Source organism: Hyperolius riggenbachi, chromosome 4, assembly GCF_040937935.1.
Source record: "Hyperolius riggenbachi isolate aHypRig1 chromosome 4, aHypRig1.pri, whole genome shotgun sequence".
Lineage (NCBI taxonomy): Eukaryota > Metazoa > Chordata > Amphibia > Anura > Hyperoliidae > Hyperolius > Hyperolius riggenbachi.
In genome coordinates this window covers 164,265,745-164,287,721 of record NC_090649.1, presented here as the reverse complement: position 1 = coordinate 164,287,721, position 21,977 = coordinate 164,265,745, and the positions used below count along the sequence as shown (strand labels likewise).

At 43.9% G+C, this 21,977-nt stretch overlaps 1 protein-coding gene across 2 annotated transcripts in view; it reads right to left on the bottom strand.

The window, feature by feature from the left end:
* MFSD1 (major facilitator superfamily domain containing 1) overlaps positions 1–21,694 on the bottom strand; it is a 69,008-nt gene extending 47,314 nt beyond the window's left edge. For both annotated transcript variants that reach the window (XM_068280919.1, XM_068280920.1), the window contains exons 1-2: positions 21,532–21,694; positions 9,106–9,158 (exon numbers count right to left, since the gene is read on the bottom strand). In XM_068280919.1, the coding sequence (XP_068137020.1) occupies positions 9,106–9,158; positions 21,532–21,688 (210 nt within the window). In that variant the 5' untranslated portion in view covers positions 21,689–21,694. The remainder of the gene's footprint in view (positions 1–9,105; positions 9,159–21,531) is intronic.
* Positions 21,695–21,977: the final 283 nt, after the last annotated feature.

Here is a 21,977-nt window from a genome sequence, read left to right as displayed (position 1 = left end):
TGGAATTACTCGAGTTAAAGCGGATCCGATATGAAAAACTAATTATAACAAGTAACATATATCATCTAAAGTTTAGATAGTTTACACAGCAAATCTAGCTACATAATAGAATATGATTATGTCTGTCTTTCTGTGATACAATGACAGCAGCCATGATGTTTGTAAACATTACACACAGGCAAGCTGATCTGCATCTTCAGCACTCAGCCTAATCCCTCCCCTCCTCCCCTCTGCCTCTGAAATCTCTGGCTAGTGATACCTCTTGTTAAGTTTATAGGGAATTAAGAGTATTAAAACAAAAAACAAAAAAAAGTAAAAAGTATTTAGTTTGAGGAATGCCCAATAAACTATATGAAAGGAACACAATTATGCAATGAGTAAAAGTTAATCTCGGATGCATTTTAACTTTAGGTTAGCATAATAGGTTTGTTCCATTGCAGTTCCACCTTTATCTTGGTCTAACTGGTTTTATCACAGTAGGTTTTCATACTTCCTGGAGTCCGAAAACACACTGTTCATTGCCTGTACATCAGGTGCCCACACTCAGCTGTGTTGTATTGCGCAGAAGTAGATATCATAGGTTTGTACTGTGATGACGGGCCTATGACAGCAACCGTATATGCAATTGCGTGTGTTATGGTTTAGGGAGTAAAATTGGGTTCGGAAAACACCTGGACGCCGGGACTTTTCTGCTAAGACCAACAGACGTGTTGTATGGCGTCACCAGGTGTTTTCCCCTACGGAAGATTGGCAGAGATTGAAATTTGACGGAATCCCCTCTTCCTTGGAGATGATGCTAAAACTGGTAAGAATGTTGATGCGTGCTTACTCATAATTACTAACCCTTAAACTAGGATTCTGCAAATACCTTCTTAAAGATACATTTATAACAGAATTATAGAATAAATACAATAATTGTTTGAATTATTCAGATTTGCCTATATTTCATTTTAACCAACTATCAGTAGTGTGCACTTTGTAGCAGGGTTTAAAAACCTTATGTTTTGGGCCAAAACAATGGTTAACACCGGTAAGCGATCGTACTGATGGCTTTGTATTCATCTGAATGGACAGCATTAAGGCCTCTTTCACAGTAGGACGTTGCGTTTTGATGCGACGTTAAAGTCGCATTGCAAATTACAACGCAATGCCCCCAAAAAGTCGCACAGCAATACTAAGTCTGTGCGACATTTACAGTGCACACATTGCATTTGTATGTAACGTGTAGCGTTATTAGAATGTGCTGCATGCTGTGCGTTATACACGTTATTAGCTGCGTTGGACTGTTTGCACATGCTCAGTAATGACTTGGAAGCATACTTTTCATTGCCTGTGTGCTCTACTGTATGCGACTAGAACGGGGCATTAAGTTGCGTTGCGACTTTTTGGGGGAATAGCGTTGTAATTTGTGTTGCGACTTTAACGTCGCATCAAAAACGCAACGTCCTACTGTGAAAGAGGCTTAAATGACGAGCATCAAGGCTGTTGATAACAGTTGCATAACTGTCCATGTTAACCAACCTTAACAAGCTCATTTCAAAATGCAAACTTCTAATTGCATTCAAATAAAGGACACTATGACCAGAAGGCAATTGAATCCGGGCTCCCTTTGAAGAGTTTACATAGCGACATAAGCCTGTTATCAAGGTAAAGTTTGTGTTTGGAGGGAGCGTAATCAGCAATGCCTGGTATACATCATGCTATTTCCCGTCTGATAGAAGAGTCGAATCAATTATTTCTGACAGGTCCAATCTGATCTTCAATTGTTTTTATGATCAGTTTAGTATAGAAGTGATCGGGGGAAAAAAATGATCAGAAAAAACTATGGGAAATCAGATCTGTTAATCAACTCGACCCATCTATCTGACTGGAAATTGCATGGTGTGTACCAGGCATAAAGCCCCATCTACACGATACGATTCTTTGTGCAATTCGATTACGATTCTATTTACGATCCAATTAAATCAGACATGTCCGATTGGGATTCGATTCAATTCGCCATTGCAAAACAATAGCAAATCGAATTGAATCCCGATTGGACATGTTGGATTTAATAGTATTGTAAATAGAATCGTAATCGAATTGCACAAAGAATCGTATTATGTAGATGGGGCTTTAGGCGGTGTTCCCAGTTGCGCTGGAACACGTTTCAGCCAGCGGGAGAAGACAATGTAGTGTATACTCTGATGGCCCGCTGTGGTCCGGCTGGAGCCCGGGGCAGATCTGTCACCCCCGTAGACCATATGGGAGAATGCATCTGCCTGCCCGGAATCATCGTGTACTGCACAGAAGTGTGGCCCACTTACCACAATGGCTCCCACTGATTTCACTGCAGACTGACAAGTGTAAACAGCTTTATATATTTATAAGATAGAAGCTGTTCACTGTCAGTTTAGCAACAAGTGGAGAACGGACAAAAAAGACCACTTTACTTACGGTAAAGTCTTTTCCAGTAGTCATGAGGACAGCACCCCTGGATGAGACTTGTCTCCCTCCCCACTGTGGACAGGAAACTGTTAAAAGAAGAATTTGCATAAGCAATAGGCAGCCACATATAAGATACTACACCTGCCACAGTACCTCAGTTAATAAAAAGATGACACGGCCATTTAATGATGCTTACACAAACTTATTTCTCTTTCCTACCCAAATAAGGGCGGGTTGCAGGGGTGCTGTCCTCATGACTACTGGAAAAGACTTTACCGTAAGTAAAGTGGTCTTTCCCAGAACGTCATTTCGGACAGCACCCCTGGATGAGACGATATACAAGAGTTAAAACCTTAGGGTGGGACCACAGCTTGCAAAACTTTCCTTCTGAAGGATAAACCTGAAGACAGATACATTAAGGCGATAGTGCTTTACAAACGTATTGTGACTTGACCAGGTCGCAGCTCTGCAAATCTGATCTATAGAGGCCCCTGCCCTCTCTGTCCAAGAAGTCGAAATTCCTCTTGTGGAATGAGCCATGATAGAATTGAATTGCTCCCCCTGTGTCTGATATGCTAATGAAATAACCCAAACAAATGTATAATCTGTGTAGGATTTAACTAAGGAAGATTTCTCCCAATTAATGATCCAACCTAGATCTTGTAGTAAGACTATTGTCGTAACAATCTGATCTCTTACCGAATTGGGAGATGTCCCTCAAAACAGAAAATTAAGGTAACCCAAAATGTTAACCTTTCTCTGTCTAAGTGTAGCCAGAACCCCAGACATTACCTTCATAAACAACCCTGGAGCTGAGGATAATCCGAAGGGCAAAGCATTAAACTGATACATTCTTACCTCTTCCTCCATCTGGATGGCAAACCTTAAGCATTATTGAGAAGTCAGATGTATCGGTAATTGAAGATACGCATCTTTTCAGTGTAGGAAGGCTAGGAAATCGTCCTTCTGTAAGAGATGAATAATAGATCAAATCCATCCTGAATTTTCTGTATTTTACCTTCTGGTTTAGACTCTTTAAATTTAGTATGAACTGATAATTTCCCTGTAGCTCCTTTACTAGAAAAAACACAGGGCAATAGAATCCCTGTCCTCTGACATTTCGGTACTTCTCGAATTACCCTTTTTTTCTAAACAGGGAAAGGACTTTCGATTGTAGGGCTGAAAACTTTATTTGGTCCTGCAAGCGGGGAGTAATGCAAAAGCTCTTAAAAGGAGGCTGGATGAACTCTATTCTGTATCCCTCCAAAAAAAAAAAAAAAACACCTTAAAGGCTCTTTCCCACTAAGACGTTGCGTTAGATGCGACGCTAAGGTTACATAACGTGCCCCCAACGCAATGCATGTGAGCTTTGAAGTTGTATGCTATTTAGAGCCACGTTATGCGTCTCCTGATGGGTCTGTGATGCGTACTTTTTGACGCATACTATCGGACGAAAACGGCGCATGCGGCAAAAGACTGGAGAGCACGTGATCGGAAAACTCCGCATCACGTGGTCCTGCCAGCCAATAAGCGGCCGCTCCAGGAAGTTAACACTGCAGTGCATATTAATTAGTCATGTGGCTGGTCACAACAGCGGACTCTCCCCTCCTCTCCTGCAAGAAAAAACAAAAAACAAACATTATTGAGCATATGCAAACAGTCTAATGCGGCTAAAACCGTGTATAACGCACAGCATGATGCACTTTCTTTAAACGTCCAGCGTTAGAGTGTAACACAACGTGGGCACTGTGAACAGCCCATTGATTTTTCATTACTGTGAGCTGGGCTGCGTTACAAGCTGCTCTAACCTGCGCCTGTAACGTCCCACTGTGAAAGAAGCCTAAATAACCAATATTTTGTGCACTGTAGTTGCCATGTTTTGAAATTTGCAATTCTCCATCTCATTGGAATACTAGCGTCATTGCTTATCTGACTTCTTGGTAAAAGTGAAGTTGGACTTAGGGCCGGTTCACATTACAAACGCGGACGGCCACGCATGCGGAACGCAACGCGTACGAACGCACGCCATCCGCGTTTGCATGCGTTGCGTGGCTGATCCCATCACTGAAAAGTGAATGGGACAGCCGCGCGTTTTTGCTGAATCTGCGTGCAGCATGCGTTCCCGGACCGCACAGGTCCGGAACGCATGCAGTGTGAACATCAGACAGTGCACTCTATGCACTGTCTGATGTCGTGCGTGTTGGCCTTCTGCACGCGTTTCCAAAACGCAGCTGGAAACGTGTGCAGTGTGAACAGGCCCTTAGGCTTCTGTGACTTGTAGAGAGCCCATCTCCTGCCCTTAGAGGACTAGGGATCTGACTTATTCTTAGAAGGAGGGACGAAAGGACCGTTTACTTTGAAAAGGTCCTTTCTTAAAGGAATACTATCGATACCCAAGTGTTCTAAAATGACAATGTACAAATAATGCCTAAGTTGCTGTGTAAACATTTTCCTACTTTTCATGTTAAATATCAGAGGCAAAAGCTGTAATTTACTGAGGGTAGGATTAGCTATATTGGGACAAATCAATTGCAGAAGGGGTGTCTACTTCAATGCACAGCCAGAGTTGCATATCGGACTACAAAAAGCAAATATCAAACAAACTCTGAAAGCAAAAAACAGTATGAAAAGCTGTAACAATTAGTTACATTTCCTCTGCTCTCTACAGACACTTCAGTCCGAAACAGGACACAGAAGCTGCAGCTGTTCTCTCTGTCACACACAGTTACACAGAGTTATCTGATCAAGTGTGAGGGGAATTTCCCCTCTCCTCATGGCTCAGAGTCAGTTTTGTCAGTAAAGTTTGAAAGCATTTTGATAACAGTAAACAAAGAGGTTGCTACTAAAATGTATACACCAGTACTTAGCAACACTTCCCAAACAATTCCTGTGTCAACTGAAAATATGTGAATCGATAGAATTCCTTTAACAGGAATACTTTTTTTTTTTTTTTTAATGTGTGTCTGCCGTTCTGTCTAGAGGGTTGTCTAACTGACTCAAACAGCAGACCCCCTTCACAAGGTACACCACATAACTTGATTTTGAAGAATTGTCATCATTCCAAGTTTTTACCCATACACCTCTTCTGGCTGAATTAACTAATGCCGTAGTTCTGGCCATAAGTTTAACCGTATCATCTGAAGCGTCCACTAGATAATTGGAAGCATTCCAAACTTTAGGGAAATCATTCAAAATTTCCCAGAAATCCTCAAAAAAGTAGGTCAGTTTTGTTTGATACCCTTGAAAAATATGGATCTAATTTAGGCGGGGTTCCCCAAAACCCTGATCTTCAGGAGAAAAACATTTAGACACTGATCTGGGCCAAAAAAAAACTTTTCCTAGATTATCCCACTCCTTAATCCTAATCTTAAGAGTAGAATGGACTGGAATAAGCCGAGAATGAGGATCCGCCAAACTCTCATACATTTGATCCAAAGGTGTCAAAGATTTCTGCTCAGACTTAATACCTATTAGTAAGTCTTTCATTAATTCAGGAAAAAAACATTGCGGTTAGGGCTCTTTTCCACTATAAAATGCGATCGCAACCGCATTCTCGATCCCAATCGCACTTCAATTTCCACTATGCGATTGCGCTACTATACTTATAGTACAGCTCAATTGCATACAATGCAGGAGGATGACGATTGTGCTTTGTCCAAATCGCATCGCAATCAGATTGCACTAATGGAAATTGCTGCTGCAGTTTCCATTAGTTTAACGTACCTCGTGATCAGAATCAAATCGTAACTCGCAGAGTAATGAAAAAAAGGCCCTTAGTCAGTTTTACTCAAATCTTCCTCCTAGTTTGATACATTTTCTCTGTGCAGAGAGAGTTACTATAAAGGAGGCAGCCCCAGCATTCCTTTACATGTGCATTTTTGTTTAAATTGCCTCTCCTTGCCCTGAATCTGTCTAGTTCTTTTAAACAATCTATTTAATTGCTGCAGTTTAGAAGAACTTCAAGAATGTTACACATGCAGGCTTTCTGATGTGAAATTTATCTGAAAACAGGTACCCAAGGGGTTAAAAACACAGCCTGGGTATTCTGGGATGCAGTTTGTTCTGCTCTCACTGCAGCTGCCTGGGAGGTCTGTCTCTCCATTAGCTTGCCTGTTATGGCTGGCTTATCGCCTTCCCTAAACAGCCAGGGTTTCTCTGCTCACATTTGCCTGCTTTAATTTTTATGAATTAACCTTCAGTGACCTGTGTTGTGATAATCTCCGCACAAGTTGTTAATTTCCCGCACCTGCTCAGGAATTATAGATTTTCATGCGGACACAGGTTTTATGAATGCACAGTTTACTAAATGGTGAGTAAAGTCAGCTGTTTTGAGCATTACCGCATGCAGGAATGCTCAATAAATAGAGGCCTATGTCTCTTGGAAGCAGGAGGCATAGTTAGAGGTGCAGACAACATAGGAGATGATGGATTAGCTATAACAGGTAGATAAGCCATAGCAGTACTAGTCCCAGGCCCATCTGACGCAGCTGAGGCGGTAGAAGCAATAGCAGAATCTTTAATTTCCTATTGCTGTGGACCTTCTCTGTACAATACTGGCACAATTTCCATTCAGAGTTGCCAATCCATGCTGACTGGACTGAGTAGAAGATTTTTCAGACTTTTCAACCTTCTCAGTCTTATGTCTTTTGGTGTATAAAACATAATAAACGATAGCCAGCCATTATACAAATCCCTCTATACATAACATACATCCAGCCAAGCAGAAGAAACATAATCACATCTACTTGCCAGAGAGGGATCCTGGGCAGATTCAGCAGATTGTGCAGGAGCTGACCCAGAGGCGTCCTCCATGATCCCAGCCACAAACCAGAGTGCATCATGGACTCTACAAACTTATACCTGCGCTGCTGATTTGATGCAGCTGATCCAATTATGCATGCGGCCCCTGCCGGCTAAGCATATGCTTAATCAGCTTCTTACCTTAAGGAATCAGCTGTATGCCGATTCCTAATCACCGCCGCGGCCCCTGCCGCCCGGCTCAGACTTCAGATCACGCGGGACGCCAGCGCGTGACTACCTCCGGTTAAACCGGAAGTGAACTCTCTCCAATGCACGCACCTGCGTGCATAAAGTTGCTGCCTCCGATGGAGAAGCCTCCTCCACGCTGCAGGGCTCCGACTGTTCACTGAACAGTGCTGCTTGGAGCCCTGGAAAACGCTGCCCCTGCCGCCTGACATGGATGGCACTCCTGGAGACCTCTCCCATGCATCCCGTCCGGGACAGGAAACTAAACTGAGGTACTGAGGTACTGTGGCAGGTGTAGTATCTTATATGTGGCTGCCTATTGCTTATGCAAATTCTTCTTTTAACAGTTTCCTGTCCACAGTGGGGAGGGAGACAAGTCTCATCCAGGGGTGCTGTCCGAAATGACGTTCTGGGAAAAAGGTCTGTTCTAAGCTCAAGTGGAACAAAGCCTTAATTTAAAGGGAACCTTAACTGAACGGGGGGTAAAGAGTTTTACTTACCTGGGGCTATTACCAGCCCCCTGCAGCAGTCCTGTGCCCTCGGCGCCGCTCTGGAATCCTCTGGTCCCCTGCTGTCACTTAGTTTCGTTTTTGACGACTCACCAGTCGCCGGCCGCCATGCGTATTATCGGACGCATTCACCAATGCAATTAGCGCTATTGCGGACCGCAACGCGTACAAAAATACGTCTACGCGTGCGGAATGCGGCAACGCGTATTTTTGTACGCGTTGCGGTCCGCAATAGCGCTAATTGCATTGGTGAATGCGTCCAATAATACGCATGGCGGCCGGCGACTAGTGAGTCGTCAAAAACGAAACTAAGTGACAGCGGGGGACCAGAGGATTCCAGAGTGGCGCCGAGGGCACAGGACTGCTGCAGGAGGCTGGTAATAGCCCCAGGTAAGTAAAACTCTTTACCCCCTGTTCAGTTAAGGTTCCCTTTAAGTTAACACTGTGCTGAGTTTAAAAAAAAGGGGGGTCAGAAATGTCACTTTTGGCATCACAGAGCCTCTTGCACACTGCACACGATTCCGATTCAGATTCCGCTTTTTAATCAGTTTTTACATCCGATTCAGATTTGCAGTGTGCAGGGAGCAAACTGCAAATCAGAATCTGAATTGGATGTAAAAACTGATTAAAAAGCGGAATCTGAATCGAATCGCTTGCAGTGTGCAAGAGGCCTAAAGATCGAAACCAGCAAAAATGTTTTCTTTTTCATATCACATTTCTCTTAAATCTGACAGTGAACACTCACAGCCAAAACATCAATTGGTGATTCTTTGGCAGTTGGTGACAGCCTGCCTCCAGTAAATATAAGTTCATGAGCTCCTGGTTTGGAAGAGCTGCACTCACTGTCTTATGGAGAAGGAAGTAGGAAGAGAAGCAGCCCAAGAACAACTTCTGCAAACGGACTTAACAGATTGACACTCTGGCAACCTAAGCCAATTAGTGCCTGCATGTGACCTGACAGCATCCTTTACATCATAGGTCAGATGATTAAAATGTACAGGTTTTTGTTTTTGGTATAAGCCAGGTTTTTCACCACACAAAAACGCAAAAAACCTTGTCCAAAAATACCAAAATGTATTGTTCTATTACCAGAACTCCTCTCCAACTGTCAAGTATTCAGGTCTGACTGACATCTATATACAGTTTGCTGGACGGTTCAAAAGAAAACACGTAGAACACTTACCGACTGAACTTGCGTTTGAAGTGCTGCTGGGTTGTCATAGCAAAAGTAGCTGCCTAGAAAGAAAAAAGTGGATGCAATGAAAGTGTTATGCTTTTTTTTTGTTTATACCCTGGCAACCAATGACACCCATAATTGGCAGGGAAATGAATTTCCTAAGGACACTTGGTTTCCACTCCTGCATTTCAATATTGAGACTCTCAACAGCAGAAGGTGATGAATTTTATTTTTGTAGCAAGAAACTATAGCCGGGTCCCAGAAAACTCAAGTTTTCCTCTTGAGGAAGTTCATACAAGGGTGTCAGGGCTGTATGGCGCAAGAGCAGTTGACTAATGTCCTAGAAGATAAATGCGCTCAACTTGACAACATTTGGAGTCTGTTGTGTTGATTGATTGGAGACCAGCAGTGAGTGGTCTGGGGGACATCTTTCCTCTTCTTTCTGCTTGTTGTTTTCTTTGGTTATTTGATTTTTGTTTTTAGCAATACTAGCCTGACCAGTATGATCCTACAGAAGAGCAAATGTAGCAAAAATTGTTGAACATCATAATGCTCATCAAAAGTGAAAAGTAATAAAACACAAATCAATAGTAACAAATAGCTACCTATTTGAATACTAAAAAAAAAAAAGAGCGCACACGGAAAAAAAAAAAAAAAAAAAAAAAAAAAAAAATACACCAGGGGGTACCAAGGGATACAAAACACAGGCTAAAACATAACTGAACAAGGCAATGAACAAAGGGATAGCATGAATAGAAAAAACATATTACATTAAAAAAAAAAAAAAATCACAGCTGTCACAAAATCATCAAACCCTTCTGGTTATAAACAAATGGCTTCCCCTTCCCTCTCTCTGTCACAGCAATGTACACTGAGCAGAACCTTTACTGTAAGCAGTACATGTTTAAACACCTGTCACGCAATGAAGCCCTTCCTTCTGTAATCCGTCAGATAAGGAGGAAACTGTGCACTCTAATCTCTGTAGCAATCCTGGATTTTTCAAAGCCAGAAATAAAGCCAGGGACCCTAGCCTGAACAAACCTAATTTCCTAATGTTAATTAATGGTGTGTACAGTGTATGATGAAATAGTGCCTTTCACAATAAATACTGTTAGAAGAGTTCTTCCATGTTAGTGGGCGGTTGTATTTTCATGTTACACTGGAGCTATGATGAGTACCTTTGTTTAATAGTGTTGTGGAATAGCATAATACATCAGCATAAAGCCATATTTTGCTGGTATTCTAATCAGAACATATTTCCTGATACAAACGGGGAGGAAAACAAAGCTTTAGGGCTCGTTTCCACTATCGCGAATCTGCATGCGTCCAACGCATGCAGATTCGCACATGTAATGCAAGTGGATGGGCCTGTTTCCACTGTAGCGTTGTTGAGGTGCGTTTTTTTCAGCGGTAAAAAACGCACAAAAGAGCCAACGAATTCGCCTGCGAGTGGAATGCATGCGAATCGCCGCTAATGTATTTAATAGTAAAAACGCATGCGTTTGTTACATGCGTTTTTACCCGCGATTTCGCGTGCGATTTTGCACCTTTTTCAATTTTATTTTGCCCTGGCAGTGTCATGGTTAATTTCGCATGGCACCCTGCCATGCGAAATCGCACGCGAAATCGCGGGTAAAAAATGCATGCGGAAACGCATCCGCATGCGTTTTTACAAGCGTCGGAATGCCGGCGAAATCGCGTCGCAACAGTGGAAACAAGCCCTCAGGCTGGATTCACAATGGTCAGTTGCATAACACAGGTGGTTAAGATGTGTGTGAACTGAAATTGAGACTGGACATAGGCTTTAATACAAAGCCTGCATGCAGCAAGTTAGAATAACGTGGTCTGTTAGTATGAACAGGTCCATAGAATTATATGGGCAGTAAGTTGACAAGTAGAATTTTTCTGCAACGCAACTGAGCACTGTGAACCTAGCCTTAGCGTTTGAAAGCGTAAGCGAAAGATGACAGAATGGATGTAGCCTCAGGAAAAGTCTGTCAGGCTGGGAACTTCCTTGATAAAAAGTGCAGCTGACATTGCCATTGTATTAAATATCAGTGTTGGTGTTTGAATTTGGCATAGCTGATTAAGCATAGCAAAGAAATAAACAGCGCTACTTAAAAACAGATGAATGCTTACCTGCAAAAAAGTGCAGACCCCACTCATGGGATACAAATACACAATGAGCACACATACAACCTGTCTACCACTTGGAGGATGTTAGTTTCCACTAACAGCTTGCATGCAATTTGTTAGGTACTCGTCCCTCCCACTGTCGAAGAAGTCTTTCCTCCATGGGAGGGGACCTAACACTAACTAAATCCTACCTATGCATATGCATAGCCTGGGCGCGCTACCAGTAAAATTAAGAATTGCGCAGAAAAAGTGGGATCAGCGCATCACCAGGCTTTTACTGGTAGCGCGCCCAGGCTATGCATATGCATAGGTAGGATTTAGTTAGTGTTAGGTCCCCTCCCATGGAGGAAAGACTTCTTCGACAGTGGGAGGGACGAGTACCTAACAAATTGCATGCAAGCTGTTAGTGGAAACTAACATCCTCCAAGTGGTAGACAGGTTGTATGTGTGCTCATTGTGTATTTGTATCCCATGAGTGGGGTCTGCACTTTTTTGCAGGTAAGCATTCATCTGTTTTTAAGTAGCGCTGTTCATTTCTTTGCTATGTTTGATTTAATTCTGGTCAGCTGCTCCCACTTGTTAGTTTTTCTTTGGTGTATATGCAGAGCCTCTGTTTGGGTTCAAGGTGCGTTTGTAGTCTCTGGGGGGGCTCAGCGCATCTCTGAGCTGAGGCCATTCAGAGGCAGCCTGGTGATGCGCTGATCCCACTTTTTCTGCGCATAGCTGATTAAGAAAAAACAACCTAAACACTCCCGACTGATACTGTTCAGCATTGAACAAGCAGATTGGGTCACCGGCTTGCAAGTCACGCTGTGTTCTCGGTTACTCTGATACTTCCTCCTCCTGGTTGGGTAGGAGGCAGCACCAGAGTTACGTAAAACGAAACATGACTCACAAGGCAGTGAACTCGTCCTGACCCTGTCTGCTTGTTCAGTGCTGAACAGCGGCAGTCGGAAGCATTTGGGTTTTTATGTGGAATTCAAACCCCAGCACTATTGAATATCAATTCACATTAAAGGCTGCCACTAGTCAACTGAAACTTGATTTCTGCCAGATTCTGTTTTTATTGAATCTGCCTAAAATCCCATTTCTTTAGAAATCAATTGGTAATGTTCCAGCGTTCCATATCACTTTCCATCCCTCTAATACTTCCAGCTCTGCCGCTGCCCACATGTACAAAAGCTCTGTTCTGAGTCAGGCGGAACAGAGGTTCACATTCAAAACGCACATCATAATGGCTATTATGTAGCCAAACCCCACATCGGCTAGGCGTGGGGGTTAGTGTTAGGCATAGGTAGGAGGTTAGTTAGTGTTAGGAGTAGGTAGGGGAAAGGTTTAGTGTAATATATAGGTTAGTTACAGCGGTATTAGAATATCAACAATGTTACCATTATACTATCAGCATTACCCGGGCCCCCAAATTTGCCAACACTTTATTTTAGATGAATGCGTGATGGTGGGGCATGGTTTCAGCAAGTAACACCATGGAGGGCACAGTGATGACATACATGAAGCAGTCCAGGCGGTTTAGGGAAGGGGAGAAATTCGGCCAGCACCATTCTGAGGTGAAGCCAGTAAGTGCTAACTTGTGAAGTCACAATATCCCAAAGACTCAGGAAATTAAAGTGGACATATTTTTGGTGCTAATCTAGTTTAGGGGACACAGCAAGAAATCTCATAGGGAAATTCAGCTAACGTAATTGGATGGCCGATACCCTCTCAAACGGCTAGGTTTCCAACAGGTGGAAGTAAACCACACCCACACTACTTGGCCAATCACATCGCTTTGTGCTGTAAGAGGTTACTGTGATGGGAGAACTGTTACCTATAACGTTTCCTGCTGGGTCCCCTAAAGTAGACTAGTGCCATACTTTAAACATTTACTCTATTGCTCCCCTATTTGAATGTATAATTATGGGTGTATTTAAGTGTTTTTTTTCTTTTTTTTCCCTTTATATACGCATTTAGTCCCTCCCCTCTTTTTAGACTAGCTGAAGTGGACCTGAACTCTTGCACAGGACAGAAGGAAAAACTGAGAAATCCACCCTGTATGTATTTAGAGAGTTTAGCCTGTCTAATTCCCCCTGTCATCTGTGACTAATAAATACTGAGGGGGAAATATAATCCAGCAGTCAGCACAGGAACTGCATGATTTCTATCAGCTGTAATAAAGAAACGATTTTCTTCAAAGCGGACCTGAACTCAGAATTTGCTATCTGCTCTAAAAGATAAACAGCAAAACAACATTTAAAGAAAAAAAAACTTTCTACAGCTGATAGAAATCCTGCAATAAATCTGCAGTGTCTACTTCCTGCTTTTATAGCCGCAGACATAGGGTTAACATCCTGTGTTTACAAATTAGCTGCTCTGTGGAGACTCCTGAGCTGACACAGGGGTGAGATCAAATTACACTTGTGATTAGTCACATTTGAAGGGGGATTAGACAAGTTAAACTCTCTAAATACATACAGGGTGCATTTCTCTATGCTTTCCTTCTGCCCTGGGCAAGAGTTCAGGTCCTCTTTAAGTATACTCAGGGTCACACAGTGTCACATGGAGACAAACCCTTTTGTAGGTGTACAATCCCACAGTTTATATTTTGCATAATCAGGAGGGAGGGGCTGGAGGAAGGAGATGGCTGAATCGACACATGTCAGCCACCGTATGGCGGTACACTCCACCAGAAAGCAGACATAAAAAGGACAACATCTGCAAAGTAAAGGTGGCCATACACACAGACTTTCCCATTCGATTCTCTGCATATTTCAATACTTTGATAGAATCGGATGGGAACTGATTCCTTGAAATGTTCTATATGATGGATTTTGACCAAAAATCAATCTAAACTATTGAGCAAACAAGACAGAAAATCCAATTCGACTGGGGGCAGAGCAGAAGCAGCGGACAATGGATAGGCCACAGTGTTCTCCCCAGAATTTTTTTCCAGCCGGGTGGCATGAAATAGTAGCCGGGTGGCATGAAAAAGTAGCCGGGTGGGGCGAGTTGAAAATGCAGGGCAACTGTGCTTACAGCATAGGAATAGGTGAGGAGGTGAGCCGATGACAGCCGGGTGGTCACAAAATCTAGCCGGGTGGAGCACCCGGCTAAAAGAGCCTGGGGAGAACACTGGGCCATAGCGTTGCACTACATCGAACAGTGCAATGCTGCGGTTCAATCAATTTTCAATAGATTTCCTGCTGGAATCCTTTTAAAAATGCTATGTGTGGTATGTTCAAGAACATTGGGTAGAAATCTATAAATGTATGGCCAGCCTAAAATACATTTATTCCTTTCTTTCGAGTATTAATATGATTCACGTCATATGTACAGTAACTGATGATTTTTTTATATTCTGGTCCATTTTTACATATAGGGGAGGTTTTGGGGGATAGGCAGTGCACAATTAGGTTAGTGGGGAAGGGGGGGAGGTAGGTATGGAAGGGGGGGGGGGGAATGAGCAAAGAGGAAATTCTTTGAAGTGGGCATACAAAATTACCTTGTAACAAAAAACAAGTTCCAAAATAAACAGTACTGTAAAAATGTGCATGGCCTATACTCCACGATCATTAATATGTAAACACAAAACAAAGTGCTGGGCTAATCCTCCCCTATTAGTATTACAGGCTCAGCTGCCCTTTCCCTTGTAATCCACTGTTTACCTACTTACTGCCTAGACATAGCTCTGTACAATCACTCCTGACTGCAAAGGACATTTCTAGGAAAACCAGAGACATCACCTTTTTTTGTTCATCCTCTGCTCATTACTAATTCTAGGTACACACGATACAATTTTCTGATTCGATTTCCGTTCACTTTTATGGAAATCGATCAGAAAAAAAAAATTTGATCAAAATTAAGATCGGACATGTTGAAAAAAAAAAAAAAAATCAATCTGGCAGGTAAATCTAACAGTAGAGGTTTTAGTATATAACGGACAATAAACTGCTCCTATTTTATAAACAGGAGCCGTTCACACTTGTCACTCTGAGATCCATTGCGGTAAGCAGGCCGAACTTCTGAGCTGTCGGCAATAATCCCGGGCAGGTGGATGCGTTTCTAAATACAGCCTATGGGGGTAACATCTGACCCGAGCTACAGCCAGACCATTGTAGTGGACATTACACTGTCCTCTCCTGCTGATCCGGGAGCAAATGGGAACCGAGCCTTAGGACTTATTGCCACATCTGTTTCCGTATCGGACATGGCACCCGTGCTGCCACAAAACCGCAGCTGAATAGCTATAGCAGCAACATGCACGGCAATAGTGATTCAAATGCTTGTTATGAAAAAACTGCTCCCTGCCATCCAGCATGCGATTAAGATGCCATGCTATTGAAAAAATAGGTAACGTTTCCCAGTCCGACTCGGATGCGGGGAAATGTTGCATATTCGTACTTAGTGGAAACGTGCCCTAAAGCAGACTGCCAGTCAAAAGCATTAAAGCGGTGTTCCCATTTGACTTCTGCATCACGTGTGGACAATGGACAATATAATGTCCACTCAGACGGTCTGCAGTGATGCGGCTGGTGCCTGGGGCAGAAGTGCGGTCAGCTTACTGCATTGGATCTCACGGATCTGTTGCAGCGTGACAAGTGTGAACGGTTTCAATGAATAACATAGGAGTGGTTCACTCTCCGCTTAGCAATGAGCAGAGAATGGACAAAATAAGTCAGTTCTCCGCTCTAATGGGTATAGAGCCAAAAACAGGTTCCCGTACAACCGCTAGATTAAAAAAAAAAAGTCAACACACACAAACAAGTGACATCACTCAAGCAATATTACCCGGTAAAAAAAGGTCTAGGATACGTAGTTGTCCACACAACTATGTCATTTGTATACTGTGCGTGTAAGCTTAATTGTCATGTCACATGATGTATGCACACATGCCTCAGAACAATGTGTGTTGCACCAACCTTGTTTGTACACACCTAGCTGACTGCACGATGTATACCCAATTAGGAATGATCCACCATTTGGATCATCCATTATACCAGATGTTAGGTGCACCTCTCTGTCGTTTACCATAATTTGGTTACATTTCTATAAAGATTGTCATCCGATATGGCGATAGGTCATTCATCGGACGTTTTAAAATGACATTTACAGCATCTGAGGTTGAGTGTGTGTAAATAGCTTCAAGTGAACCTGAGACAAAAGAAGTTGCAGGTTTATATTCACCTGGGGCTTCCTCCATCCTCCTTTAGGCTGCTCGATCCATCGCCATCTCTACGGGCTGCTCCTGTCCTCCGGTTGATGGCAGGGTACTCTGGCCGAGTTGAACATGTTAAAGCGGAATATAACCCTGCATTTCAACTTTGCTCTAAAACATTATTTACAGCATATTATATGCAAAAAGCATTTTTTTTTTTATACTAGACCAGCATTGGAAGGGTTAAACACAGAGGTTTAAAGTTCCGTGGAGAGATATGCAGAAGTTCAGATTGTTACATTCTATTTAGTTAAATTTATCTATTGAGAAATGTTACACACTCTTTGGCTGTCCTCCAGCTCCTTCTCAGTCAGAGAGAGTGAGTCACATTCAACACTTAGATACATTTATGTAATCTATTTCAGCTTCGGATGCGTCTGCAGAAATCTCCAGGAACTTTAGAGCTCTGTGTAACCCTTCCAATGCTGGTCTAGTAAAAAAAAAAATGCTGGTTGCATATAATATACTGTAAATAATGTTTTAGAGCAAAGTTGAAATGCAGGGTTATATTCCGCTTTAAGCTGTGGGAGCATTCTGTGATTTTGCAGTAGTTACTGTGCAGGTGCAGAACGCTCCTGGCTATAGAAGAGCGACTGGGCCACGCATGCGCGATGAAGTGGGGGAAGGAATCGGCCCAGGGAGGCAGCAAGGGACTGAGCGGACTCAAGGGGGCTGGAGGGCGCCCCAGGTGAGCATAAAACCTGAGACTTTCATCTCGGGTGCATTTTAAAGCTCCGTACACACACTCAACCTCCATCACCCCTAACAAATGAGGAGTAGGCCGAGAATAGTTTAAAAGAAAAAAAAGTGTCCTAACGACAAGACAGAAAACATTTATATCGCGTTTTTCTCCAGGCAGACTCGAGGTGCTTTAGGGCTGCAGTCCCTTGCGGCGCGCTCAACGGGCGATCAGGTTTATGAGAGAGCCTTGCCTTAAGACACTTTCCTGTTTTACGTAATGGCTTAAGCCAGGTTTGAACCCTGGTCAAGGGCTCAAATCCTACATCAGAGGCACTAGTCAGCAAATGACAGCGATTATCATTCATATAGACCGATCCATCATGGTGGACCGCCTCAGATTATTGTATAAATGGCTATTTATTTGTCCTGAGCAATGACAAACGTTCGCTCCATTAAAAAGTACAAATTTTGCACTTCCGGGGTCATCAATTTTACGCTCCATGACACCATGGGGGACACAGCACTGTGGACAGCCACCACTACAGGTTCAAACCGCTAACAGCTGCCACACCAGCAGTAGGAGTGGCCTTGTGTTCAGAGGAGGAGGCATCTCCAATGACCACAGAAACCCGAAAAGAAGAAAAAATATTAATGCAAGTTCTCTTTAGTCAGGCCCTAGTAGGACTATAGTGTTATCCTCATATCTCATAGTGAGTAGTATGTGAATTAGCGCTGCGTAATATGTTGGCGCTTTATAAATACAATAAATAAATAAATTAGCAGTAGTGAGAGAGTTGCATGTAAAAGCCACAGCAAGAGTCTGTTTATAAAAACAAAAAGCCAGCAAAGTCTGGACAGATTGAAAAAAAAAAAAAAACATTCTTACTGTAAACACTTGCAGACTTTTTTTTTCTGCTCTATAAAGTCATCTTATTAGTTGGGACTGTACCAAAACTTTCCAAAAGTCTATTTAGTCCTGCGCAGTTCCTGTTCAACTCAGAGTTTCTACAACGTGTAGATCATAAATGTCAAACTCCGGCCTATGGGCCAAACCTGCCCCTCGGAGTATTCAGATTTGGCCCTCAGGGGTTTTCCTCAGTTTGCATTATGTTTGGTCAACTCTAGACCACCAGAAAAGCTATTTTAGAAGGTAAGCCCCCAGATCACCAAGGAAGCCAGGGCAGGGGGACAGCACTAGATACCAGGGAACTGTATAGGGGAGGGAAGGGGGCCATTAGACATCAGGGAACTGTACCAGGGAAGGAGGGGGCCACTAAACACTGTATAGGGGAGAGAGGATCACTAAACATCAGGGAACTGTAAAGGAGATGGATGAGGCTATTAGACATCATGGAACTTTAAAAGGGAGAGAGGTGGCCACTAGACATTGAGGTTGGCACGCAACTTGGTCTCATAGCTCAATTTTGGCCCACTTTGTTTTTGAGTTCAACATCCCTGATGTAGAGCAAGTCAGGCTGCCTTGTTCAATATCATACATCACTGATGATGTTTTAATCTATTACATTTCAAAACTGTGCTTGAACTGTGACTGTTAATCATGAAGGTCCGTACACACGCTAGATAAATGTCTCACACAAACAAGCAATACCACTCAACCGACATTTCCTGGCAATAATAAACGACAAGTAGTTTAACCACTTAAAGGACTTATGAGGTCAAATTAGCCCAAAAAGTTAATTACCTGCTTCGTCTTTTAAGGCACGGAGGACGCAGTCCGCGCCGATCCGCCGGGTCCCCCCGCTCATTAGACACCCCCCCCCCCCCCCGGGCCGGCTCCCAACCCCACGGCAAGGGGTCGGGCTCTGATGCCTCTACTAAAATGGCCGCTTGCTCTGGCCGCGGCTGCGCAGTCTGCTACGTAGCGTGGATGGGGGGGTTGGCCCTAGAGCTGCGCAGCCGCACTCGTGGCTATGCGGACTGCGCAGCCAGAGCAACGCCCATTTTAGGAGAGGCATGAGAGCCCGACCCAGGCCGTGGGGTCGGGAGCTGGCCGGGGGGGGGGGGCGAATGAGCAGGGGGACCCGGTGGATCGGCACGGAGGGCGCGGGCGGCCTCCTCCGTGCCTTAAAAGACGAAGTAGGTAATGAACTTTTATGGCTAATTTGACCTCGTAAGTCCTTTAAGGATCACGAGCTTAAGCCCCCCTAGTGACCAGTCTATTTTTTACAAAATAGGCCACGGCAGCTTTAAAGGACAACGGTAGTTAGAGGTATATGGAGTCTGCCATGTTTATTTCCTTTTAAGCAATACCAGTTACCTGGCTATCCTGATCCTTTGTCTCTAATGCTGGGGATACACTGTACGTTTCTGTACCGTGTATCGACCAGCTGCTCCATCCAGCTGATAATTTTCAGCTGGCCCGATCAAGCCGCTCAACTCCCGCCCGATCTCCGACGGCGGACAATGGCAGGGAATCGAGCGCCGGCGGGGACGAGCGTTAACCGATCAACGCGGACGAGCGGGGATGCGGCTGGGGTCGATCCGGCGGCTAATTGGCCACCGGATCGACCGGTGTATTCCCAGCATAATACTTTAAAGGGGAACTGAAGTAAGGAGGTAAACGGAGGCTGCCATATTTATTTCCTTTTAATCAATACCAGTTGCCTGGCAGCCCTGCTGGTCTATATCTCTGCAGTAGTATCTGAATAACACCAGAAACAAGCATGCAGCTAGTCTTCTCAGATCTGACTTTAAAGTCTGAAACACCTGATCTGCTGCATGCTTGTTCAGGGGCTATAGCTAATAGTATTAGAAACAGAGGATCAGCAGGGCTGCCAGGCAACTGGTATTGATTAAAAGGAAATATGACAGCCTCCGTATACCTCTTACTTCAGCTCCCCTTTAAGCCAAAGACCCTGAACAAGCATGCAGCAGATAAGGGGGTTCTGACATTTCTGTCAAATCTGACAAAATTAGCTGCATGCTTGTTTCTGGTATGATCTGGACACTACTGCAGCTAAATGGACCAGCAGGGCTGCCAGGCAACTTGTATTGCTTAAAAGGAAATCAATATGGCAGCCTCCATAAATGTCTCTTTACAGTTATCCTTTAAGGCCTCGCTGCAGGGCCACACAACTCAGCACACAAGTGATTCCCCTCTCATTTTCTGCCCACCAACAGAGCTTTCTGTTGGTGGGCTGTGATTGCTCTTGGGATGATATTTTTATTTTGTTTAATAAATTTGTTTTTGTTTTTTTTAGAATACTATTTTTTTTCTTTATTTTATATTTCCCCCCCTTCCCCACCCCCCCCCCCCCCCCCCCCCCGACCGACAGCCAATCAGTGATCAGCTCTCATAGACATCAGCCTATGAGAGTCAATCACTTCCTGAGCCTCCAGAGGGGACAGCAGTGTCACAAGCCTATCCCCAGTACAGCGCTGCCTTAGATCGCAGCGATGTACGGTTTAAATAGACAGAGGTTTCACCGTCTAACAGTCTCCTAGCAGCGATCGCCGCTAGGAGACTGATGGCGGAGCGGAGTTCCGTAATTGAAGCGGAGATGCATGCGCAATCTCCTGCAAAACCCCCGCCCCAGGACTTCACACCATTTGGCGTGGAGTGGTCCTGGGGCTGCCGCCGCGTTCACACCAATCGGCATGGAGCAGTCGGCAAGGGGTTAAACTATGTTGTCTACACACACCGATATTACTAACGACTACCGGTATTTTGTTCAACAACTACATGGGCAAGCAGAAAATGCCATCTGAACAACATTTACACACCAGCCGACTGCACACTATCTGCCCAAGTAAACAACGCCCACACCATTCAGTCAAAATGCTTTGTGCTGTAGAGGGTGCAGTGATTGGATAGCTGTTCCCTATGAGATTTCATGCTGGGTCACCTTATGGTAGGAGCACACTATAAGATTTTCTGGCAGATTTACTGTCAGATCGATTATTTCCAATATGTCCAATCCGATTTCCGATCAATTTTAAATTATTTTCCGACTGCTTTCCGTTCACTGCTATCAAAAACCGATCGGACATGTTGGAAATAGTCGATCTGACAGTAAATCTGCCAGAAAATCTCATGGTGTGTACCTAGCATGAAGTAGACTAGTGCCAAAATTTTAGCTCATCCACACATACAGCTGTGATTACCACCTATTATAAGACATCACTAGCCAATTTCAGCCCCAAAAACGCCATTTGGAACAGCCAAAGTCCCACCATCCTCACACCAATGCAGTATTTTCTATACTATTTAATATGCCCCAGATAGTAACTAACTCGCTTCTGTCCGAAAACAGTGGCCCAACCTGAGATCACTTGCTGCCTTGCCTGACCAGCAGAGCCTGCAGAGCTACACTAGCCCCTCCTCTGTCCACTCCTTCCCCCATAGAAACATGAACAAACTTCCCCATATGGCTGATGCTACTTACCGAAGCCCAGAAAACACATGAGAATGAGAACCACGATCCGATGAGCGAAACGACTGGGATCACATATAGCTGACATTTGTCTCCCCTCTGCACTCCCGCTGTCGCCGCCATCCGATTCACCGGCGAGCAGCGCTTCCTGCTCCACTTCCCTCGCCATCTTGTTCACAACTTCACACACTAAAATCACGTGACCGCCCAGTGAGGTCACATGCCCTACTCTCACGTGATTAGAACGTAGTGATCAGACTACGGAAGTCGCTCGGAGCTGCAACTTGCGTGCTGTACGTTGACTGTATGCAGCAGCTATAGTATAATGCCAGATGAGAATGCAGAACTCTCAACAGTAGTACCTCGGCCCGAAGATTCTCCACACAAAATCCTGTACCATTGTCTATCTCTGGTTTACTAATGAAATAGTACCTGTAGGAATCAGTGGCGTAGCTAAG